Raw genomic sequence first — 24922 nt, 5'->3', positions numbered from 1 at the left:
CTTCTTGTTTTTTCGCGTCCCTTTTTACGGAGGACTTTCAGCGGCGTTAGCTAGCGCATCGCTTCGAAACTTATGTGGGAATACCGTTGCGAAATACATAGAAAGATGTGTAGTGAGTATTTCTGAAAAAAAAAACGCCAAACACTCTTTCACCATCGGAATATCTGTAGGATTGTCTACATCGCGAATGCATTTCCGAGTCGCTTTATACGCTACGAGGAAATATTTACTGCAAGCTCTCTGCGGAGCCAATTTCTCATCGTGCCGATATCATATCCTCCCGCGGCAATAAAGTTTCATTACAGTTTTATTATATATAAAACATGTGCGCGAGAGCTTCTGTACAATAAAGATGCTATCTCGGCTGGTGTATTTTCGCCGAAAGTCCTTGTCACGCAGGATTCATGTAATACAGGCGAGAAAAGCGCGCAGATTTTCCCGCGAAAACAGCTTACACGCACGCGAAGAAAAGAGCAAGGTCTCCGAGTGAACTTTGGAACGTCGCCATTTCCGCCCATAGCGCTTATCATCTCTCTTTCTGTGAGCGGCGAGCTTCTTTTGGATCTCTCCGCGCAGGAAGAAAATAAAACTCGCGCGGATTGCTCAAATATGCGAAATGAAGGCCTCCGTAGTCGAGCTTTTTATCGCTGGAGCTTTAATGGATCCACTCGCTCTCTTTTCTCTTTCGCCTAATGTGGCGTCGGGCGCACTTTTACGATGTGATAAATGTTATGTATCGCGCTCCTGTGGCCCTCGGCGCAGAAAAGTTTCTGGGACGAAAGGAACCGCGAGAGCTTTGAGCTTGCGCGCGCGCGGCCTGAATCGTCTAAGTAATTGCTCTTCTGTACGATGTATACGCGGAGCCCTTCGATCTCTTGCTTGTCTCTGCGACTCGATTTTTTGCCGTCTTGGCCTTGCGCTGCTTTCAATATACCGCTCTTATGCTTAACATCCCATCGTTTCTCTTTGATAAAATACGCTTTCCGCTGGATGGCGTATTTTCTCAAAGTTATTCAGAAGCTTGCCAATTTCGGGGAGTTTTACTATCCAATCAAAGATTTATTCAGTTTTTCCGAGCTTGCGTGTGATGAATGAAATTACTGTTTTGAGGTTACACGGTATATAAAAAAATTCAACTCGAGTGTATCGTCAATTAAATTGACCCAATATTACCGGATCGATTTGATCAGGCAGAGTGACGCCGCGTGTTCATGCGTTGAAAAGCGGCACATATAGCTGAAGTTCTTTCGGTATATACTCCAAGACCACGAGTTCCAGCCATTGCTCAAAGCCCTCGTAAACCTATCAAGGCTACGTAGACATAAGCTCGAGCAGAGGATCTAAAAATAAGGAAGCAGTGCCGTTAACCTAACGCAGAACAACTTAATGACATCGCGTCGCCTATATACAAGACAATAAAAGGGGGAAGTCGACTCGGGTGATACACCTTCATCAGCGTTACGGCAAATCCTCCGTCGCGATTAGAGCGTCTTCTGTGTGCCGTGTATACGACCTGCCGGCAAATTAAAAAGAAGCCGCGCGAAGGAGTGGGATAAATGGCTTTATAAATGAGAAACGTATAGCGAAACGTGAGAATCGCTGACGCGGTGACAAAGGACGCGGCTGTGGGAGGGATAAAAAAGGCGCGATGATGAAAGAAAGTCGCCGAGAGAATGAATGGGGCTGTGACTTTCGAGCATTGTCTCGCGTTGTCTGCGCTGAGCTGAGTACGCGGGGAATAGATTTCCGAAGAAAGCCATCATCGGGGTGAGAATTTTTTCCTTTTCGTTATTGCGTGGGTGGATGCGATGTTTGAAACAATGCAACAAAGCGCTTGGTTTTTTACGATTTGTTGAACTATCGTAATATACCGATTTTACACCAGAAACTTGATACAACAGTCCTGCTTTCAAGAGAGACATTGTGATGAATCGCAGTAATACACATAGCATTTCGAATCGAATAATTGCTTTCTTGGAAACGAAACCAAAATCTCCACTCTCCTCTCTCATAAATGACGCAGCACATCGCCTAATTAGCATCGAATTAAGGCCCATCAAAGACCTACAAGTCTAGTTTTCACTTTTAATTAAGACCAATCGCGTAGTCGAGGAACAAAAATTAGTCGTTCCACAATACCGAGCTCACTCTCTGCAGTCCTCGAGATAGCCTTTAATTACTCCAAGTAATTTCAATTTTCAAGAATAATGATCCCGCCTTTCATACGTCCCTCTCTCTCTCTCTCTCTCTCTCTCTCTCTCTCTCTCTCTCTCTCGAAGAAATCTAATGAGAGCCAGGTCGCAGCTGATATTACGCGTATAGATATATACAGCTTTCAAAAGAGCAGGAAAAAGACGGCGGGAAACGTCGTCTTTGCGAGAGCTGCGCGCAATGCAATTAACTTCGTTATATCGCCCGCCATCGGTTTCGCCGAGCTCGGTAAAATCGCCAAAGCGACTATACGCAACGCATCTTCGCGTCTTGTGTCGAGCTGCACTTAAGGGTGTTTAACGAGAATGCATTTGTCGAGGCGCTACTGCTGCTGCTGCTGTTCGCGAAGGGAACAAAGTCGACGAAGTCTGTTAGTCGAAGACGGAGAAAAATTGTAGGACAGACTTGGCAGTTTCTCGAGAGAATTTTAAATGGGGATTTTAATTGCTATGGGGGTGGGGAGACGGTTTTGCATTATTGATGAGGTTTTCCGTGGAAAATAATTAAATTGTACGACAAACGTATAGAATCGTGTTTCTTTACTCTCGGCTTTACATGCATTCAGAATGACTTATGTTTTATTAATCCAGATGCAGGCAAACGACGTTAATATTTAATAATTTTATTATACGAAAGTAGGCTGCGAGAACAAAGGCGCTAGCTAATCGGATCGCTTCTCACAACTTATGGAAGCTATTACTTTAATCGAATCAATCTTCATTGATTGCCGATAATTAACTTATATTATCTTTATATTCAATTAAAATAATAATTATCGCTATTATTTTTCAATAAATTCAATTTCAAGGGAGGAAAAGCCATTCGAACGCGAAGCCAAATAAAAATGTAGCCCCGACCTTTGCTATAGGGGAGAGCATTCCTAGCCCACTTCCCGTCCTTATATACCCTTTCGTTTCGCGGTACGGCGTCAATTACGGCGTCAATTCAAATGCAATGCGCGCGAAAAAGGCTCCGCGCGCGCGTCGCTAGGCCCGAGAATTTTTAACGAGCGCAGCTGCACGACTTCCTGCACTCCATAATTTCCTCTCTCTCTCTCCCCCTCTCTCTCATCTCAGGCATACCGCGAATTTTCCAACTCTGGCTTCCTTTGTGTCTCGAGGCTATACGCAAATTCTGCGGTCTTTCTTTCTGATGGAGATGCGCATACTGCATCGGGTTTTGTTTTGCTTCAGTGTTTTTTTCATCATTGAATATGGGTTTTTGATCTAAATGACGTTCTGAAAAAACGCTGCTCTACATTTTGAACGAAGTGAATTTTATATCGAAAAAAGGAATGTTGATCGAAAGCGCTTAGCTGTAATTTCAAACTTGCGCGCGAGGAGCGATACGCAAATCTCTCGAATATTCGACGTATAAGAGGGGGAATGCGAAAGTACTCGAAATGCTCGAATAGTTGATGTTCGCAGACTCCCCCGCTTCTCTTTTGCTCGACGGCTAAATATCGCTTCAATTATTCGATCAAAGTCTTTCAGAAGTATTTCATTTTACAGTTAAGGCTATCTTCCTTACTGTGTGTAAGAGCACGTTTCATGCGAACAGAAAGGAATTCGAAGGTTCGAGTATAAATTCGCGAGAGTAAGACTTTCTAACTTAATCTTCAGCAGCTTACGAGAAACCTTATTTTATCAAAGTAAGGATCGAATTTTTCATATTGGTTGAACAAGTGTCCAGTATGAAACTTCTTTAGCTACGTAGATATATTGCGGGTCGTCGACACACAAGATATTTCGTATCGGATGAAAAGTGAGAAATAAAATTGGAAATTTCGTAAAAGTTTGCAAGTCGTAAAATTAAAAAATTGTATGGCGAAAAGGCAACTTGCGTTTCAGTCCAGATAATAAAATATCGATCTGTATTACTTTTTCATAAATTTGTTAATACCCGCATGGTTCTGAATATATGTATAAGGCGTGCCCATATACTCCCGTGTAACTTTAGGTGATTCAATCAACATTAACTCGATCATTTTTACAGGAACACCCCATCGACATACTTGTCGCCGTTTACCGAACAAGAAACTATATACACGGTCGATCCGCAGCCATCAACCTCTCCCCCTCCCTTATTATGTACATCAAAAGCGATACTTCTACTCTTCCTCCCATATTCCTTCCTCCTCGTCTCGCCAAACAAGGAAACTATATCTCTCGTGAAAAAGTAAAAAAAAAAGAACGACGAACAAGACGATCCCTTGGGTTCTCTCGCTTCTCCCATTCAGCGCGATTGCCTCCTTTTCTCGTCTCCACTCGTCGGAAGAGACTAATATTCGAGCTCGCCGTGCTTTCTTCCCGCAATAATAATTGTCGCACCAGGGATTTCCTCCCTCCTTTAAAAAAAAGTAACCATCAATTTAGCCGTTGCGTTCTATATATACAGTATTCTTATAGAAAGCCGCGTGCTGGCGCTTTGGAGATAACAAAGTCCATTTAACTTTGATCACCACTACTGGCCTTTTCCCGCCTGCCTTATTCGAGCGATGGCTATCTGAGATTTGTGCGTCATGTATAATAATAAAGCTCGACACAGTGCTGGATGGACCGAAGCTTGCGCAAATAACTCGAGAGCTGATAATGTAGCGGAAAGAAAACAATTGGAGACGGCTATGGAAATAACGAGCGGATCCTCGAGAAGCTTCGAGGGTTCGCTTTGTCGAGCTTGTGGAGAAAAAGAGTCGAAGAGAGTCGTTATGCCATTTTTCTTTTGGGATAAAAGTACGTTAATTATTCCATGGAATTGCTTTTAAAAAGCTCTTGTACCTTCGTAAAAAAATTACAACAGTTTGAAAAGATATACACGTATAAAAATTCCTGTACGTTTCAAACAATTACAGCCGAGAAAGTTTCGCAAAAGCCGCATGAGCGTTACACAAATCGTACGAGCATAAAAAGCGAGCCGACTCTTAGCTCGCATGTAGAATAATTCACTAAGCTCGACCACTTCTCTGTTTTATTCTCTCTCTCTCTTTTCCAGCGCGCGCGGTCTTTCCCGCAAACTTCTCGTCACGCTCGCTTAACGCCGTGCCGCCCGCAGTTCACTCGAAGCTTGTAAAGCGCGTTGTGATGAAGTCGCGCGATAACTTTTTAATTAAAGAGCCAGCGTACGTACAACCGCTTCTTTATTAATTAATAACCACGACGTCGTAATTACGCGCTATACATAGCGCACAACGCTGTTCATTTTCCTTATCGTCCACACTATACAACAGCGTGACTTGGATCTCGCGTATCAACCTTAATTACCAAGCGAATTTACGATAGAATCAGAGCGCGGTGCGCGTCTTTAACGACGTCGCCCCCCGAATAATCACGTAATTCATATAGAAAGACGGAGCAGTGGTAGTCCCAGAGTCGAACGGTCCAATATCCGCGATCACACGAGCGCGCGCGACCGTAAACGTACACTCGGCACTACTCCGTCAGTCGTAAAATTGCACCTTTTCGAGCGTAACTTGTTGCGAACTCCTGCAGCCGCGCGTCGTAAAAGTTTATTGGACCAGTGCCTACCTCGAGGCCGATATATAGGCTAGCGAGGGAAGAAGTCGCCACCGCCGACGGACTTCCTTTCCTTTCTTTTTCTTCGTTTCTCCTCGGCAGCTGCATCGAGAGGAGAAATTCGATTTGTCTTGGAGAGATGCGCACGCGGAGGAGAGGCCATTTGAATGAAGCTTTTTTATTTGCTTCGGCTATACGCGTTGTACGTCGGGAGAGAGATGGCTTTGAATAGCGTTTCGCGGCCAAGTGATGTACGAGCGATTGTTGCGAGCCTGTACCGCAGGGTGAAGCATGAGATCAATCAGGGAGAGTAAATTGAAGTGAAAACCGATAAAAGAGAGTGTATGGAGTGTCATTTTTATTCTCGTCTCTCGCTGCTCTCCGTAATCCGTATCCAACCTTCAGCAAGACGCGCGAACAAGTTTCATCAATTTGTGAGATCAGCACTACAAGGTGCAAAATGAGTTTCGAAAGAGTGTATTCCTGATATACGCGTAAACGTTTGCGCGTCTGACCAATCCCTGTCATGTTCCACTGAAATTTCAAGCGAATAAAAAAAACAGTCGATCGAGCACACACACAACAGCGTGAAAATTCGTTTTCCAGCTCGCATTCTCTCTCGCGCACAAAAAAAGGAGGCAAATTTGTCGACAATAAAACTCGAGCGAATTTTCCCTGACTCCCCCGGCTCTCGTCAAAACGGCGCGCGTCATCGAATAATCCGATGACTGGCAAAAAGCCAGATAACCTAGCGTAATACACAGCAGGTACGATATATAGCCTGTCGTCGTTCCTCTGAAATTTACTTTCTGGGCGTAAAACACGCGCGCACGCACGGCCTGCATAAATAAAGCGCGAATAAGCAGATGAGCCCCGGGGAAAGAGAGAGCGCTCGAAATTCGCATCAGATGCCGACAAACGCGCGGGGGAGCAGAAATCGATATACACAGAAAGAGAGCGAGAGAGAGAGAGAGAGAGAGAGAGAGAGAGAGAGAGAGAGAGAGAGAGAGAGAGAGAGAGAGAGCTAGCAGCAAAGGGAGAAATAGGCCGTCGGGGCTCGTCGATATTAAGGCGCGGCTCTCTTTTTCCATCTCTACATGCGCGCGCGCTTGTGATGATCAAAAATTGATTGATGAGCCCGGCGCTGCAGCGACGCTGATGCGCTTTTCTCTCCATCGCTGTATACATATAAAAATACACCTGCGCGCAGAGGGAAATAGAGTTTTATTACCGCGGGTGTACACTCGAGAGGTTGCCTCGTATTTCTCTTATTTCTTCTTTTTGCTCCTTTTCGTGAGCCAAAGAGTGTTTCCGGGGATTCCCCGGTTTTTATACACGCCGACGGAGTAGATGCGATAAAGTCGAGATGATGCCGGGGAAAATAATGCTTATCGAGGAGGAATTACTGCGCGCTCTCCGCGGCGAGAGGAGGAAAAAATGTGTTACGGATGATCCAGTCGTGATGTGCTTTCCTTTTTTCGAGGGTGCGGAATGAGAGTAAGCTACGCCGAAAAGGAGGAGCTGAACGATGCGATTTGTTGCTGAGATAAGGTGGATTTTTCGCGGAGATGAGTTGGATATCGCCGACCTTGAACGCAAGTGCGCGCGACGATTATGATTGGATATCGTTGGGGGTGAGAGAGAGAGAGAGAGAGAGAGAGAGAGAGAGAGAGAGAGAGAGAGAGAGAGAGAGAGAAGTTTGAGAAGAAGTGGGTTAATTTTCTCGGGGAGATATATGTATCGTAATCGACTTTGAGCTTCGGGGCTGATATACATTGTTGTAATGATATCGAGTCGCCGATTAGGGAGATATAAATAGCGGTTAGTGAAGCAACTATCTGCATGATGATGAATCGGATTTAATTGATTAAAAATATTCCTAATTATGGGGAGATAACAGAATAGCCGGGATGATGAAGGCCGTATAAATTTTAATTAGTACGGATACGCTTTCGTAATTACGATGTAAAGCTCGTTGCGTATAATTACGCAGTTTATCATCATCCTTAAAACTCGATGGGAGAGCTTATAATTAATTCGAATGTTTGAAAGCGCTCGTGATATTTCAAAAGGCTTCGAAATTCATGATCATTAATAGGACTAATGCATACAGCGAATAAAGTCCGCAGCGCCTAAAATCACGCTAGTGCATCCGACCTCAAAGCTCTCGACCTTCGCCATTCATTTCAGAGCTTGCAATTCATCGGCTCATATTCCGCTGAGTGCGCCGAGACAGTCGGCCGTTTATGCGTTTGATTGATCGGCGTTGCATCCAATTTCTCCCCAATTAAATTTAATTATAAAAGCACACGACTCGTGTGGGCGTATACGGAAGGTCGTCGGCTCTAATCCTCGCAAAGTCGCTACATGCATGGATGTATAGAAAAGTCGTAGCTTGCATGCACACACGCGAGGAAATTCGACTATTTCGCACCTGCTGCATGGTATACTTCTATTATGTGAGAACGTTATGTGTGAGTGTGTGGGTTGGCGCCTGTTGTGTGTGCAATATAAGCCCGGGAGGATTTAGTGAAACGGCTAATTGCTAGGATTATTCTTCGGTCGCGAGCGAGCGAGCCATGCCAGTCTTTTGACTTGTGGAGATAAATAATAGATTTTTGAGTAGCTTCAGCTAGCTAAAGCCGAGGTGGGAGTTATTTCGTTGGTATTTGCGTACAGCGGGTATGACGGGTTTATTTTCCGGCTAGCGTGTGTTATATTGGAAACGTTTTTCACTGTCGCCGAAATTAATGCCGCTTGGCGTTTACAAGTTTAACGAGGATTTAAAAATGCTCGTTTGAAAACAAAAAGACTTGTATCAATCAATACTTACCAAAAACGCTTGTAATATTTCGTGACGTATAGCAGAAGGTTACATTTATTCAGGAGGGGACCTTTTGAAATCAACTACTAAAAGGTTTCACTAAAAACAGCCGAGGCACTAATCTAGACTCGATCATTGGTAGAAAATTGAGCATATTATTTGGGAGACCTTCAGTAATGCGAATCAGTTTTGGACTGGCTGTTTCACTGGCCCAATCAATGCTTAAACTTTACGAGTTTCTGGTTAGCGAAGATAGGTGGCGCATATGCACTTTCCAATTTCCTTCATCTGCTATCTGCGAGCTCAGTATATATATAGCGGTATATCACCGATGCCAAAACTACCTTTTGTAGAATCTGCTTAGGCCACTCATACTATATCTGATTCAAACATTGCTTCGTCTTTTATGGTTTCACTGTCAATATATCGATCACAGTGGAACATCAAAAAAGTTGCTTTGCAAATAGGAAAAAAGCAGTAGTCACAGTAAATTAGTAACAATAATGAAGTAACTACTTAAGTGCAGCTCAGAGAATAATTCTAAATCTGTTACTTGTTATTCTTTTTATTTACTAGAAAGCATGCCGCCAGATTTTATTCCCTCTGCGAATGATAATATTCTATTTCAATGCGGAATTTAGTAATTTCTAAATTTATGCGTTTTTACATACTGTTAGATTCTTCCGCTGTAAACTTGTTATGCTTCTGAAATATTTGCGTCCTAATTACTCGAATCGAGGCATCAGAGTAGGATCAGAAATTAATTAGTGGTCTTGTCTGCATTAGTGCGCAAGCTATACTCTCCATTGAATTTCACGGATTAAACTTGCAGCCGCGCATACCACGAGGGCTGCACTTTCGATTTTCTTTACACCCTGATCAGCGGTAATGACGGTTAATTAACTTGTATCTGCGTCTCTCGATGTAGCGGCTAAAATTAAACCGCAATAATTTCGCGTCCCGTAATTTCCGAGTCTTATCTTCTTCGTTACTTTTTCTCCTGTAATACCGTGTGCGGTAATTGAATCGTCTTGCATTTTCCTTAAAAAGTTGAAATATAAACAAGAATGAAGTTTTAAATCGTTATTTTTTGTAATTGAGATACTTTTATCAAAACATAATGGAGAACGACATGCTCCAATTAAGCTCCATAATGCAGCCCTCGAATAAAACAAGCAACGCGGCGTGTATCCTCAGAACAATGCAGGAAAACTCGTCTTCATCGAGACAATCTAAAACAAGCCTCTTTAAGCCACTATTGGATCACTCGAGAACGATTACACGCGAGAGTCGACCGGTAATTAATGTGTGCTGGAGCCTTCAGCGACAGGAGGATATAGCGCGCAGAGGAGAGACTTCGGCAAATCCGTAATCTCACCGGGTGTTTGGCCTTGAGAGCGCCGCAACGATCCCCCGACGCGCGCACGCCGCGGGAGTCTAATTGCGAAAATTCCGTTCACGTACGCGCCGCCGCCGCTGCCGTCGTATATAGCTGCTCTCTAGCTCCTTTTCCACCGGACCGTGTAAAGTGGTAGATTTGTCGTGCGAATTAAGCGAAAGGTGTGCCGCGTGTCCTCGAAGAGTACGTTTTTCCAGGGCGTGTCTCAGATTGTGGAAACGTAATTTTTAGTGATTTTCTCCAGTCGCCAGAGCCGTGCTTCATCGTTTGGCCGTATCTCGATGCCTCAGTGCCTCGACAAACAGGGAATGTGGTTATTGACCGTAGGTCCGAATTGGCTATATCGATAAATCAAAATCTGCGAACTGACGCGTATACGATCCGATATTTATGCGGATGATGCTCGTGTGGAAGATGCAGATTTATGGTGGCTCGGCTCATGCGTCGCAGTCTATGCGCTGCATATGTCTAGCTACAGGTCGTAGCGCTGGGCGACGAAGCGACAGACAGTGCTGATAGGAAATTAAGATACGGCGGCCGTGACAGACGGCCGCTAAGCTTACAGCTTGGAGGTGCCGGAAGAATATGTTGCTTACTATTTCGAGACTCTCATACGGATTATTGTTATTTCTATACTTACTAAAAGCTCATCATCGCTATATACTAAAACAAAAGCCCATTAAATGCAACTATCCCTGCGTTATCAGCTAGTTACTCATAGTTTAAAATTCATCGCGCTCAATGTAGTCTAAGCGAATTGACAACTAAAACTCAATTAAATCGAAACATATCGACATCGTAATATTAATACTACGCGTAAAACCGCGCATAAGCACGTAATCCTCGCCACAGCCGCTGCAACAAAGCTTGTGGGTCGCCGGGCACTTGCCACGCTGCGGTATAACTCGGTGATAAATTTCAATGCGGAGCCTCACGCTCACGTGTCCTCTGATAGTGTAATCCGTAACTATACTTCGGTTGCCCGGGCTGCGCACTGCACATTCCCCGGAATTACGCAGAATAAGTACAATCGCGAGGGCAATAGAGAGAGCGAGACGAGACTGTATACGACAACGCGTCGTACGTCGCATTCGACGCGTGACTAACTAAAAATGAAGAATCCAAAATTAAACTAAGCGTTGTTTGTTGTGAATTATTTTTATTGTATTTTTTTTAAGTTTAGTTATCATAAGGTTAAAAAACGAGGTAGTTCAAATCATGTATATTTTTTAAAAAGCACTGTTATTGAGATACACAAATAAATAAGTAGAAAAAATGTACATCTTCTTAACGCATCTGTTCTGAACTTTAATACTAAATGCTAAATAAATTACTAATTAACTTTTTTCCTTTCTTCAAACTGCAGCCAAAATTTGCCAACAGCTCCAAGATTAAAACTCAACTTAATAAATTCAACCGGAAAGACCGTTTTCTCTATAAACTTAATAGTAAACTTTCGCAACACGTGCACCATCAAAATCTTCGTTTCCATTAAAGCAAACCGATTTCCGATGCACTGTCTTGGTCCGTGACCGAAAGGCATATACGTGTAAGCTTCGATTTTACTTTTATTCTCCTCGTTAAATCGCTCTGGATCGAATTTCTCCGGTTCGGGAAAGTATTGCGGATCTCGATGCAAGGCATAAATAGGAATCATTATTACAGTGTCTTTTTCCATACGATACTCTGGATAATCTTGCATCGGTGGCGAGAAAACGTGATCCCTCGTGCAAACTCTGTTCGTAATTGGAGCAGGCGGATATTTCCTCAGAGTCTCGCTGACTACCATGTCCAGATATTTCATGTCCGATAAAGCCTCGTAAGTCAGTTTTCCGTCGTTTTTCTCCAGCTGCAGGTCTACTTCCTGCTGCAGTTTCTCTTGGATATCGGGATTAGCGGCTAATTCGAGAGCCATAAAAGCCATGAGACTGGAAGAAGTATCGAATCCTGCCAGGAAAAAGATAAAAGCGTTGCCCAGAATATCGTCCATAGTGACGTTGACGCCGCCTTCTTTGTCCATTGCTTGCATGAGCAGTTGAATCGTGTCTGGGCGAGTGACGTCCTTTTCCCTTCGTAATGTAACTGCTTCGTTGATAAGTTTCTTGAAGAATTTATCGGATGATCTCGGGAGGAACGTCGCACCGAACAGTCGCATCAGACGAGGAAAATTTCTTAGAAGTACAATTTTCAACATTAATAATTTTGAAGTGAAAGTTGTCGAAGCCTTTCCATGCATGAAGAACTCGTTTTCTTGATCCTTCATTGAATCAACTTTGACTCCAAAAGCAGCAGTGGCTATGACGTCATTAGTGTACCTTGTGAATACTTCTTTAGCCTCAAAGCTCTTCGCAAACTATAAACAAAAATGTTTTCACGTATTATTTATTATATTTTAGAACATTTATATAATAAGCGTGACAATTTACCTCTGGGTTTTCCAAAATATATTGACCGAAATTCCTAGCGCATTCGTCGATAAGTTCGAATAGAAGCTTCATCCTTGCAGCAGTATAACTCGGAGTCAAAGTGCTTCTAAGATCCTTCCATCTTTTACCCTTGAGAGAAAATATATTTCTACCGGCTATAGGGTCCATCTCCTCCGTCACAAATGTCAGGTGATCGGTGAAATCGTCAAAATTCTTGACGCATATCTCCTTAATGAGATCGGGATCTTTGATGATAACCACTGGCTTTCGGAAATCAAAGCAGCCGTAGTACCGGGCACCCGAAAATTTCTTGTACATCTTTTGAGCATGCATAGGAAAAGAATCGATTCCAAACAACATTGGATAGTTGTTTCCTATTATAGGTACTGATTCCAAATGTAGCATTTTACGACGTTTCCAGTAAGTGTATTGATAGACAATTGTATAAAGAGCAAATACAAAAATCGCTGCTAAACCGTAGCCTAATATAGCTGCTACAGGAATCATGATGGTGATTTTCTTTTAACAATCCTGTAAGTTTATTCTTATGCTAACGATGCACAATGTATATATGGAGTAAAAAAGCGCGGGCGCTCGAGTTGTGGCAGCTTCGAGTTTCTCTCGTTTTTCCCTTAATTCTTTCCGACTTACGCGGCTGAACTAGCTGGCTCGTTTTGTTCCGTGTGTCTTTTTTTGCTCCACCTCGTCCTCTCGCTCTCTCTGTGTATACGCAGAGGCTGTGGCTCCTGGGTTCTCTCTCTCTCTCTCTCTCTCTCTCTCTCTCTCTCTCTCTCTCTCTCTTTCTCTCTCGTCTTGTAGTTGCGTTTATTTCTGGATAGTAGGTACTGAGGAAAATTCGCGAGCCCTTTTATTTGTCCTTATTTTCCCACGGCTTAAGGGGAAGGAGCTTGGGAAGACTTGATTAAAGTAGAGGAGATAAGGTTCAGTGCTTTCTATTCGTGCGTCGAACTTTTAGAGAGCAGTCTTGAAAATATTTAACAGATTATGCATTGTCATTTCTTTGGACAATCTTATCGCTCTCAAGACTTCTGTTATATGTAAGAGATAAAATGCCATCTGGCATAAGCGAGTGTGTAAGCTTATCAAAACAATATGACTATGCTATACAGTCATCGTGAAAGTATATATAACTAAATCTTATTTTTGTTTCATTATGTAAATAATGTACCTCTCATCAGTGGGATGATAACGAAAAAAAATATTTTGAAGTATTGTACGCTTTTATTATCAAGTATTAAAATAGATTGTTATATTTATTTGATAAAAAAATTTAATCGTAAAATAATAACTACATTGCTTTTTATAAAAACACGGTTATACATCGTTATTATATAGTTTGTAGGTTATTTTAATACAAAAATACTAATACGACCAATCAGTCAACTTTTTTTCGTCCTTCAAACTTAAACCAATATCCCTCTTCTGCTGACAGTATGAAAGTCTTTTTACTGAGTGTAACAGGATGGTGTGACTTTTCGGTGAATTTTACCACGAACTTTCTTAGTATATCGATGATGACAATTTTCGCTTCCATCAAAGCAAAGCGATTAGCAATACATTGACGCGGTCCGATACCGAACGGCATGTAAGTGTACGGATTGATCTTGTGTTTGTTTTCATCGTTGAAACGCTCTGGATCGAATTTTTCCGGATCCGGGAAGTACTTAGGATCTCGATGCAAACCGAACATGGAAATTAGGATGCTTGTTCCCACCTCCATCTGGTATTCAGGATACCCTTCCATGAGTGGTGGAAACGTGTACTCCTTGTTGCAGAGTCTGTTGGTAATAGCTACTGGAGGGTATTTTCTTAAAGTTTCGCTCATCACCATGTCGAGGTACTTCAAGTTGACCAAAGACTCGTAGGTCAGCTCGCCTCCATGCTGCTCGATCTCATCGTCTATCTCTTGCCGAAGTCTGTCTTGGATATCGGGATTTGCAGCTAGTTCCTGAAGCGCGAAACACATCGCAGAAGACGTGGACTCGAAGCCAGCTAGGAAGAAGAAGAAAGCTTGTCCAATAATGTCATCCATGGTCACTTTAATGCCGTCGTCTTTCTTCATAGCTTGAATCAAGAGTTGCATCATATCTTGTCTTGTGATGCCTTTCTCGATTCTTGTTGTGACTGTATTCGTAATTAACTTCTTGAAAAATTTGTCTGTAGCGTTTGGAAGAAAAGTTGTCCCGAAAAATTTCATAATGTTTGGAAAATTTTTCAAGATTGTAAACTTTAGGGCTGCAAGGGCAGAAAAATTTGTAACCTCTTTGCCGTGTAGATAAAATTCGTTGTCCTGATCCTTCATTGAATCAACCTTTACTCCAAATGCAGCAGAAGCTACTACGTCGTTTGTGTATCTAGTTATAGCGTCTTTGGCTTCAAAGTTTTCCGCCAACTGCAATAAAAGCACAATTAAAAATTTAATATAGATGGAACAATTATGTAACAACCATACTATTGAGCAGTTACTCATTGCTTTAATTGTTTGAGCCGGCATACTTTGCAAAACATTGTGCAACGCATTGTAATTGATAATAATTACCAATCTATGTAATAAAATACCAATTGAATTTTAAAACACAACGCGTATTTACCTCAGGATGATCAACAAAGTATTGAACAAAGTCTTTCGAACATTCAGCGACAAGTGCGAACAGCATTTTTATTCTTGCAGCAGTATAGCTTGGAGTCAATGTATTCCTTACTTCCTTCCAGCGTTGTCCTCTTAGAGAAAAAATATTACGACCCACGATCGGATCCATTTTTTCTGTTACGAAGGCATCGTGATCCGTGAAATGGTCGAAGCTTTTTACGAATATCTCACGAATTAAGTCTGGATCCTTAATGATTACCGAGGGCTTTTGCAGATCGAAAAAGCCGTAATAACGCGCTCCTGGAAACTTCTTGTACATATTCTGAGAGTGGATTGGAAAAGAAGAAGTCCGGAACATAATTGGCGCCATATTACCGATAATCGGTACAAGTTCCAGGTGAAGGACTTTGCGACGCTTCCAGTATGTAAATTGGTGTAGCACAAGGAGTGATGCGTAAAAAAGCAACGCAGCTAAGCCGTACGCTGCTAGCAACATTATAGATGTCATTGTGACTGGTTCTTAATTTTCTAGAAACGCTGTTATACTATTTTTCAGAATATTTAGCTAGTGTAGATAATTTTAGTAAGACAAGTGACTGAACCTAAAAATAGTAGTTTTATTTTTATTTTTATCGCCGTGTTAGAATATTTAAGTAATGGAAATATATTTAAAAACTAATCTTGCAGAGATAAAATAGTAGTACATACCTTTATAATTCAGAGTTCATTTGAACTTTATTAAACCAAACAATGATGAAATTAATATTATATTCTTGACCACCGAAGTAATCACGGATACAATTTGTTGGAGCTCTGATGTCTTACTGACGCTTCGCTTGCGCTCCGCACTACTCAGCAGCCGAGACGGAAAGTAATCAAGGTTGCATTTATCATTCACTGTCAAGATCAGCGGTTCGTCGCCAGAGGCTCAACTACCCATGGTGACATTGCGCTTTATTTTGAAAAACGTAGTTAACATCAAACACCTAAACGTAATCGAAAAATGGGCGGGTCATTGTGATACAACAATCGCTTATCATATCTGTAAAAGACAATCATGCACTTGAGTAGAAAAAGTATATGTAGAAATCGCATTACGAGAGATAAACTCTAATGACTAACTAAAAATGAAGAATCCAAAATTAAACTAAGCGTTGTTTGTTGTGAATTATTTTTATTGTATTTTTTTTAAGTTTAGTTATCATAAGGTTAAAAAACGAGGTAGTTCAAATCATGTATATTTTTTAAAAAGCACTGTTATTGAGATACACAAATAAATAAGTAGAAAAAATGTACATCTTCTTAACGCATCTGTTCTGAACTTTAATACTAAATGCTAAATAAATTACTAATTAACTTTTTTCCTTTCTTCAAACTGCAGCCAAAATTTGCCAACAGCTCCAAGATTAAAACTCAACTTAATAAATTCAACCGGAAAGACCGTTTTCTCTATAAACTTAATAGTAAACTTTCGCAACACGTGCACCATCAAAATCTTCGTTTCCATTAAAGCAAACCGATTTCCGATGCACTGTCTTGGTCCGTGACCGAAAGGCATATACGTGTAAGCTTCGATTTTACTTTTATTCTCCTCGTTAAATCGCTCTGGATCGAATTTCTCCGGTTCGGGAAAGTATTGCGGATCTCGATGCAAGGCATAAATAGGAATCATTATTACAGTGTCTTTTTCCATACGATACTCTGGATAATCTTGCATCGGTGGCGAGAAAACGTGATCCCTCGTGCAAACTCTGTTCGTAATTGGAGCAGGCGGATATTTCCTCAGAGTCTCGCTGACTACCATGTCCAGATATTTCATGTCCGATAAAGCCTCGTAAGTCAGTTTTCCGTCGTTTTTCTCCAGCTGCAGGTCTACTTCCTGCTGCAGTTTCTCTTGGATATCGGGATTAGCGGCTAATTCGAGAGCCATAAAAGCCATGAGACTGGAAGAAGTATCGAATCCTGCCAGGAAAAAGATAAAAGCGTTGCCCAGAATATCGTCCATAGTGACGTTGACGCCGCCTTCTTTGTCCATTGCTTGCATGAGCAGTTGAATCGTGTCTGGGCGAGTGACGTCCTTTTCCCTTCGTAATGTAACTGCTTCGTTGATAAGTTTCTTGAAGAATTTATCGGATGATCTCGGGAGGAACGTCGCACCGAACAGTCGCATCAGACGAGGAAAATTTCTTAGAAGTACAATTTTCAACATTAATAATTTTGAAGTGAAAGTTGTCGAAGCCTTTCCATGCATGAAGAACTCGTTTTCTTGATCCTTCATTGAATCAACTTTGACTCCAAAAGCAGCAGTGGCTATGACGTCATTAGTGTACCTTGTGAATACTTCTTTAGCCTCAAAGCTCTTCGCAAACTATAAACAAAAATGTTTTCACGTATTATTTATTATATTTTAGAACATTTATATAATAAGCGTGACAATTTACCTCTGGGTTTTCCAAAATATATTGACCGAAATTCCTAGCGCATTCGTCGATAAGTTCGAATAGAAGCTTCATCCTTGCAGCAGTATAACTCGGAGTCAAAGTGCTTCTAAGATCCTTCCATCTTTTACCCTTGAGAGAAAATATATTTCTACCGGCTATAGGGTCCATCTCCTCCGTCACAAATGTCAGGTGATCGGTGAAATCGTCAAAATTCTTGACGCATATCTCCTTAATGAGATCGGGATCTTTGATGATAACCACTGGCTTTCGGAAATCAAAGCAGCCGTAGTACCGGGCACCCGAAAATTTCTTGTACATCTTTTGAGCATGCATAGGAAAAGAATCGATTCCAAACAACATTGGATAGTTGTTTCCTATTATAGGTACTGATTCCAAATGTAGCATTTTACGACGTTTCCAGTAAGTGTATTGATAGACAATTGTATAAAGAGCAAATACAAAAATCGCTGCTAAACCGTAGCCTAATATAGCTGCTACAGGAATCATGATGGTGATTTTCTTTTAACAATCCTGTAAGTTTATTCTTATGCTAACGATGCACAATGTATATATGGAGTAAAAAAGCGCGGGCGCTCGAGTTGTGGCAGCTTCGAGTTTCTCTCGTTTTTCCCTTAATTCTTTCCGACTTACGCGGCTGAACTAGCTGGCTCGTTTTGTTCCGTGTGTCTTTTTTTGCTCCACCTCGTCCTCTCGCTCTCTCTGTGTATACGCAGAGGCTGTGGCTCCTGGGTTCTCTCTCTCTCTCTCTCTCTCTCTCTCTCTCTCTCTCTCTCTCTCTCTCTCTCTTTCTCTCTCGTCTTGTAGTTGCGTTTATTTCTGGATAGTAGGTACTGAGGAAAATTCGCGAGCCCTTTTATTTGTCCTTATTTTCCCACGGCTTAAGGGGAAGGAGCTTGGGAAGACTTGATTAAAGTAGAGGAGATAAGGTTCAGTGCTTTCTATTCGTGCGTCGAACTTTTAGAGAGCAGTCTTGAAAATATTTAACAGATTATGCATTGTCATTTCTTTGGACAATCTTATCGCTCTCAAGACTTCTGTTATATGTAAGAGATAAAATGCCATCTGGCATAAGCGAGTGTGTAAGCTTATCAAAACAATATGACTATGCTATACAGTCATCGTGAAAGTATATATAACTAAATCTTATTTTTGTTTCATTATGTAAATAATGTACCTCTCATCAGTGGGATGATAACGAAAAAAAATATTTTGAAGTATTGTACGCTTTTATTATCAAGTATTAAAATAGATTGTTATATTTATTTGATAAAAAAATTTAATCGTAAAATAATAACTACATTGCTTTTTATAAAAACACGGTTATACATCGTTATTATATAGTTTGTAGGTTATTTTAATACAAAAATACTAATACGACCAATCAGTCAACTTTTTTTCGTCCTTCAAACTTAAACCAATATCCCTCTTCTGCTGACAGTATGAAAGTCTTTTTACTGAGTGTAACAGGATGGTGTGACTTTTCGGTGAATTTTACCACGAACTTTCTTAGTATATCGATGATGACAATTTTCGCTTCCATCAAAGCAAAGCGATTAGCAATACATTGACGCGGTCCGATACCGAACGGCATGTAAGTGTACGGATTGATCTTGTGTTTGTTTTCATCGTTGAAACGCTCTGGATCGAATTTTTCCGGATCCGGGAAGTACTTAGGATCTCGATGCAAACCGAACATGGAAATTAGGATGCTTGTTCCCACCTCCATCTGGTATTCAGGATACCCTTCCATGAGTGGTGGAAACGTGTACTCCTTGTTGCAGAGTCTGTTGGTAATAGCTACTGGAGGGTATTTTCTTAAAGTTTCGCTCATCACCATGTCGAGGTACTTCAAGTTGACCAAAGACTCGTAGGTCAGCTCGCCTCCATGCTGCTCGATCTCATCGTCTATCTCTTGCCGAAGTCTGTCTTGGATATCGGGATTTGCAGCTAGTTCCTGAAGCGCGAAACACATCGCAGAAGACGTGGACTCGAAGCCAGCTAGGAAGAAGAAGAAAGCTTGTCCAATAATGTCATCCATGGTCACTTTAATGCCGTCGTCTTTCTTCATAGCTTGAATCAAGAGTTGCATCATATCTTGTCTTGTGATGCCTTTCTCGATTCTTGTTGTGACTGTATTCGTAATTAACTTCTTGAAAAATTTGTCTGTAGCGTTTGGAAGAAAAGTTGTCCCGAAAAATTTCATAATGTTTGGAAAATTTTTCAAGATTGTAAACTTTAGGGCTGCAAGGGCAGAAAAATTTGTAACCTCTTTGCCGTGTAGATAAAATTCGTTGTCCTGATCCTTCATTGAATCAACCTTTACTCCAAATGCAGCAGAAGCTACTACGTCGTTTGTGTATCTAGTTATAGCGTCTTTGGCTTCAAAGTTTTCCGCCAACTGCAATAAAAGCACAATTAAAAATTTAATATAGATGGAACAATTATGTAACAACCATACTATTGAGCAGTTACTCATTGCTTTAATTGTTTGAGCCGGCATACTTTGCAAAACATTGTGCAACGCATTGTAATTGATAATAATTACCAATCTATGTAATAAAATACCAATTGAATTTTAAAACACAACGCGTATTTACCTCAGGATGATCAACAAAGTATTGAACAAAGTCTTTCGAACATTCAGCGACAAGTGCGAACAGCATTTTTATTCTTGCAGCAGTATAGCTTGGAGTCAATGTATTCCTTACTTCCTTCCAGCGTTGTCCTCTTAGAGAAAAAATATTACGACCCACGATCGGATCCATTTTTTCTGTTACGAAGGCATCGTGATCCGTGAAATGGTCGAAGCTTTTTACGAATATCTCACGAATTAAGTCTGGATCCTTAATGATTACCGAGGGCTTTTGCAGATCGAAAAAGCCGTAATAACGCGCTCCTGGAAACTTCTTGTACATATTCTGAGAGTGGATTGGAAAAGAAGAAGTCCGGAACATAATTGGCGCCATATTACCGATAATCGGTACAAGTTCCAGGTGAAGGACTTTGCGACGCTTCCAGTATGTAAATTGGTGTAGCACAAGGAGTGATGCGTAAAAAAGCAACGCAGCTAAGCCGTACGCTGCTAGCAACATTATAGATGTCATTGTGACTGGTTCTTAATTTTCTAGAAACGCTGTTATACTATTTTTCAGAATATTTAGCTAGTGTAGATAATTTTAGTAAGACAAGTGACTGAACCTAAAAATAGTAGTTTTATTTTTATTTTTATCGCCGTGTTAGAATATTTAAGTAATGGAAATATATTTAAAAACTAATCTTGCAGAGATAAAATAGTAGTACATACCTTTATAATTCAGAGTTCATTTGAACTTTATTAAACCAAACAATGATGAAATTAATATTATATTCTTGACCACCGAAGTAATCACGGATACAATTTGTTGGAGCTCTGATGTCTTACTGACGCTTCGCTTGCGCTCCGCACTACTCAGCAGCCGAGACGGAAAGTAATCAAGGTTGCATTTATCATTCACTGTCAAGATCAGCGGTTCGTCGCCAGAGGCTCAACTACCCATGGTGACATTGCGCTTTATTTTGAAAAACGTAGTTAACATCAAACACCTAAACGTAATCGAAAAATGGGCGGGTCATTGTGATACAACAATCGCTTATCATATCTGTAAAAGACAATCATGCACTTGAGTAGAAAAAGTATATGTAGAAATCGCATTACGAGAGATAAACTCTAATGACTAACTAAAAATGAAGAATCCAAAATTAAACTAAGCGTTGTTTGTTGTGAATTATTTTTATTGTATTTTTTTTAAGTTTAGTTATCATAAGGTTAAAAAACGAGGTAGTTCAAATCATGTATATTTTTTAAAAAGCACTGTTATTGAGATACACAAATAAATAAGTAGAAAAAATGTACATCTTCTTAACGCATCTGTTCTGAACTTTAATACTAAATGCTAAATAAATTACTAATTAACTTTTTTCCTTTCTTCAAACTGCAGCCAAAATTTGCCAACAGCTCCAAGATTAAAACTCAACTTAATAAATTCAACCGGAAAGACCGTTTTCTCTATAAACTTAATAGTAAACTTTCGCAACACGTGCACCATCAAAATCTTCGTTTCCATTAAAGCAAACCGATTTCCGATGCACTGTCTTGGTCCGTGACCGAAAGGCATATACGTGTAAGCTTCGATTTTACTTTTATTCTCCTCGTTAAATCGCTCTGGATCGAATTTCTCCGGTTCGGGAAAGTATTGCGGATCTCGATGCAAGGCATAAATAGGAATCATTATTACAGTGTCTTTTTCCATACGATACTCTGGATAATCTTGCATCGGTGGCGAGAAAACGTGATCCCTCGTGCAAACTCTGTTCGTAATTGGAGCAGGCGGATATTTCCTCAGAGTCTCGCTGACTACCATGTCCAGATATTTCATGTCCGATAAAGCCTCGTAAGTCAGTTTTCCGTCGTTTTTCTCCAGCTGCAGGTCTACTTCCTGCTGCAGTTTCTCTTGGATATCGGGATTAGCGGCTAATTCGAGAGCCATAAAAGCCATGAGACTGGAAGAAGTATCGAATCCTGCCAGGAAAAAGATAAAAGCGTTGCCCAGAATATCGTCCATAGTGACGTTGACGCCGCCTTCTTTGTCCATTGCTTGCATGAGCAGTTGAATCGTGTCTGGGCGAGTGACGTCCTTTTCCCTTCGTAATGTAACTGCTTCGTTGATAAGTTTCTTGAAGAATTTATCGGATGATCTCGGGAGGAACGTCGCACCGAACAGTCGCATCAGACGAGGAAAATTTCTTAGAAGTACAATTTTCAACATTAATAATTTTGAAGTGAAAGTTGTCGAAGCCTTTCCATGCATGAAGAACTCGTTTTCTTGATCCTTCATTGAATCAACTTTGACTCCAAAAGCAGCAGTGGCTATGACGTCATTAGTGTACCTTGTGAATACTTCTTTAGCCTCAAAGCTCTTCGCAAACTATAAACAAAAATGTTTTCACGTATTATTTATTATATTTTAGAACATTTATATAATAAGCGTGACAATTTACCTCTGGGTTTTCCAAAATATATTGACCGAAATTCCTAGCGCATTCGTCGATAAGTTCGAATAGAAGCTTCATCCTTGCAGCAGTATAACTCGGAGTCAAAGTGCTTCTAAGATCCTTCCATCTTTTACCCTTGAGAGAAAATATATTTCTACCGGCTATAGGGTCCATCTCCTCCGTCACAAATGTCAGGTGATCGGTGAAATCGTCAAAATTCTTGACGCATATCTCCTTAATGAGATCGGGATCTTTGATGATAACCACTGGCTTTCGGAAATCAAAGCAGCCGTAGTACCGGGCACCCGAAAATTTCTTGTACATCTTTTGAGCATGCATAGGAAAAGAATCGATTCCAAACAACATTGGATAGTTGTTTCCTATTATAGGTACTGATTCCAAATGTAGCATTTTACGACGTTTCCAGTAAGTGTATTGATAGACAATTGTATAAAGAGCAAATACAAAAATCGCTGCTAAACCGTAGCCTAATATAGCTGCTACAGGAATCATGATGGTGATTTTCTTTTAACAATCCTGTAAGTTTATTCTTATGTAATTACGCGTTAGTTAACGCAATAGTAATAGTCGAGGAAATAATGCACAAAAACGGCCTGACTGTCGATTTTTGTGCAGTAAGACGGATCGTAATGCCGTATTTTTGTAACCTAGTGTGATTAATTACTTTATTGAAAATGCATTATTAGATAAATAATAAGCATTTTGAAATTGCATTACGAGGAGACACTAAATAAAAAATGTACAACTCGGTAAATATTGATGGAAATGAGTCCAGTTTTGCTACTCGGGAGTTTTTGTGGTCGCTAAACACGAATATGGCAACGGCAACGGCCTCCGAGGTACCTGGTGCCCAATTTTACGAAAAATTGTAACATAGCGAATCGAAACTCGTTACTCGGGGGTTTTAGGGGTCCCTGAATGCGAATACGGCGACGGTCTCCGAGGTACCTGGTGCCCAGGGTAGACAGTATCAATGTCGTCTCCTAGAATTATCTTGAGTAAAACACCATATCCATAATCAGTGGCCCGAGAAATCCCTGAGTAACGTATTTGAATTAATTACTATTAAATGTCCACAAAACTCCAAGAGACGACGTTAATACTGTCAACCCTGGGTACCAGGTACTTCGGATGCCGTCGCCGTCGCCATATTAGTGTTCAGGGACCCCAAAAACCCCCGAGTAACGAGTTTCTAGTCGCTATGTTACAATTTTCCGTAAAATTCTCGGAGACGACGGTCTACCCTGGGCACCAGGTACTTCGGAGGCCGCCGCCGTTGTCATATTCGTGCTCAGCGACCCTAAAAACCCTCGAGTAGCAAAACTGGACTCATTTCCATCAATATTTACCGAGTTTTACATTTTTTATTTAATGTCTCCTCGTAATGAAATTTCAAAATGCTTATTATTTATGCAATAATGCATTTTCAATAAAGTAATTAATCACACAAAATTTCCTGACGCTCTGACGAATCGAATGCAAAAAACCGCATTACGATCCGTCTTACTGCTCAAAAAATCGATAGTCCATTGCTTCATTTCCTCGACTATAAAGTGTCTATGATGCAAAACAAAAATAAATTATGTAACATAATCTTACCTTGTACGCTCATCTGCCAATCAAAAGTTTTTGTACTTGAACGTCATTAGCAAAAGGATCGTTTTTGAATATTTTGTGTTCAACTCAATTCATTTTTTGTTATAAGCGTGGTACAGTCTTTCAAAACTGCGCAAAGACTTTCCAACACAGCCAGGCGCGTCCGCTAGAGGCACTTCAGCAATCATCTGGTGTGCATGACGTCATGCTATCTCGCTGTTGCATCGACAATCGCCTTGTAAAGCGATACTTGAGAATATTCCAAAACTTTAATAATAATAATTCGTTATCTGCAACATTGAATTATTGAAATACCTCATGACGTTGATCTTATTCATTTGAATACAGAAAAACGACCCCTTTTAATTTTCTAAGGAAGAAATAGATCCAATTAGCAGTTTCGTAGGTTAAAATAATAAATCACCCGAACTTCATTTACCTTTGGTCATATTCAAATTCCTTCCCTTGTACCACTTGTAATGACACTAAAAGTAATTGAAAATTTGAATTTTCTTCAAATCAAAACATAGTCGACGCTGGAAACTTCTCTGTTTTTGCAATCAGCTGATGTACGTCTTTGAACTACACGCAGCGCAATCAAGAATGAAACGAGTTCACGAATACTCCGCTCCGATCGAAATACTGTATGGCGCGACGATCGACTGAAATGTGGGCGCGCGCTGAGGCTCGCTCTACAAATGAGCAGCAACGCCACACTGGTTGAGTCTATAGACACAGATTGTACACAAGCGTAGGAGAACTATACGCGAAGTTTACGTGGGAAGAGCCAGGAAACTTTTATTTTGTTATTTCATTACTTGCTGCAAAC

At 40.8% G+C, this 24922-nt stretch overlaps 6 protein-coding genes across 10 annotated transcripts in view; 1 reads left to right on the top strand and 5 right to left on the bottom strand.

Annotated features, from left to right (window-relative positions):
* LOC100122393 (alpha-catulin) overlaps nt 1-24922 on the top strand; it is a 105547-nt gene that overhangs the window by 15185 nt on the left and 65440 nt on the right. The window lies entirely within an intron of this gene.
* LOC116738448 (cytochrome P450 9e2-like) lies at nt 11089-13140 on the bottom strand. Its single transcript, XM_032600974.1, has 2 exons — nt 12373-13140; nt 11089-12299 (listed from the first exon to the last, which is right to left on the bottom strand). Exons 1-2 carry the CDS (start codon nt 12877-12879, stop codon nt 11280-11282), a joined length of 1527 nt encoding a protein of 508 aa, XP_032456865.1. The 5' UTR covers nt 12880-13140; the 3' UTR covers nt 11089-11279.
* CYP9P4 (cytochrome P450 9P4) lies at nt 13595-15809 on the bottom strand. Its single transcript, NM_001172545.1, has 3 exons — nt 15692-15809; nt 14985-15585; nt 13595-14785 (listed from the first exon to the last, which is right to left on the bottom strand). The coding sequence occupies exons 2-3, from the start codon at nt 15489-15491 to the stop codon at nt 13769-13771; spliced, it is 1524 nt and encodes a 507-aa protein (NP_001166016.1). The 5' UTR covers nt 15492-15585; nt 15692-15809; the 3' UTR covers nt 13595-13768.
* Nucleotides 16141-18194, bottom strand: LOC116417768 (cytochrome P450 9e2-like). The gene is made up of 2 exons (XM_031932777.1): nt 17425-18194; nt 16141-17351 (listed from the first exon to the last, which is right to left on the bottom strand). The coding sequence occupies exons 1-2, from the start codon at nt 17929-17931 to the stop codon at nt 16332-16334; spliced, it is 1527 nt and encodes a 508-aa protein (XP_031788637.1). The 5' UTR covers nt 17932-18194; the 3' UTR covers nt 16141-16331.
* On the bottom strand, nt 18657-21087 carry LOC116417769 (cytochrome P450 9e2-like). Its single transcript, XM_031932778.2, has 3 exons — nt 20750-21087; nt 20043-20643; nt 18657-19843 (listed from the first exon to the last, which is right to left on the bottom strand). Exons 2-3 carry the CDS (start codon nt 20547-20549, stop codon nt 18827-18829), a joined length of 1524 nt encoding a protein of 507 aa, XP_031788638.1. The 5' UTR covers nt 20550-20643; nt 20750-21087; the 3' UTR covers nt 18657-18826.
* CYP9P5 (cytochrome P450 9P5) lies at nt 21199-24806 on the bottom strand. 3 transcript variants are annotated; one of them, XM_031932774.2, is made up of 4 exons: nt 24533-24806; nt 24097-24463; nt 22483-23013; nt 21199-22409 (listed from the first exon to the last, which is right to left on the bottom strand). In XM_031932774.2, exons 3-4 carry the CDS (start codon nt 22987-22989, stop codon nt 21390-21392), a joined length of 1527 nt encoding a protein of 508 aa, XP_031788634.1. In that variant the 5' UTR covers nt 22990-23013; nt 24097-24463; nt 24533-24806; the 3' UTR covers nt 21199-21389. The 3 variants fall into 3 exon arrangements, with proteins under 3 accessions (XP_031788634.1, XP_031788635.1, NP_001166017.1); XM_031932775.2 differs by having other exon boundaries at nt 24097-24383; nt 24533-24782; NM_001172546.1 differs by lacking the exon at nt 24533-24806 and having other exon boundaries at nt 24097-24222.

The sequence above is a fragment of the Nasonia vitripennis genome, chromosome 5, assembly GCF_009193385.2.
Source record: "Nasonia vitripennis strain AsymCx chromosome 5, Nvit_psr_1.1, whole genome shotgun sequence".
Classification (NCBI taxonomy): domain Eukaryota; kingdom Metazoa; phylum Arthropoda; class Insecta; order Hymenoptera; family Pteromalidae; genus Nasonia; species Nasonia vitripennis.
The sequence above is the reverse complement of the archived record's forward strand: the minus strand, read 5'-3'. Positions and strand labels throughout refer to the sequence as shown.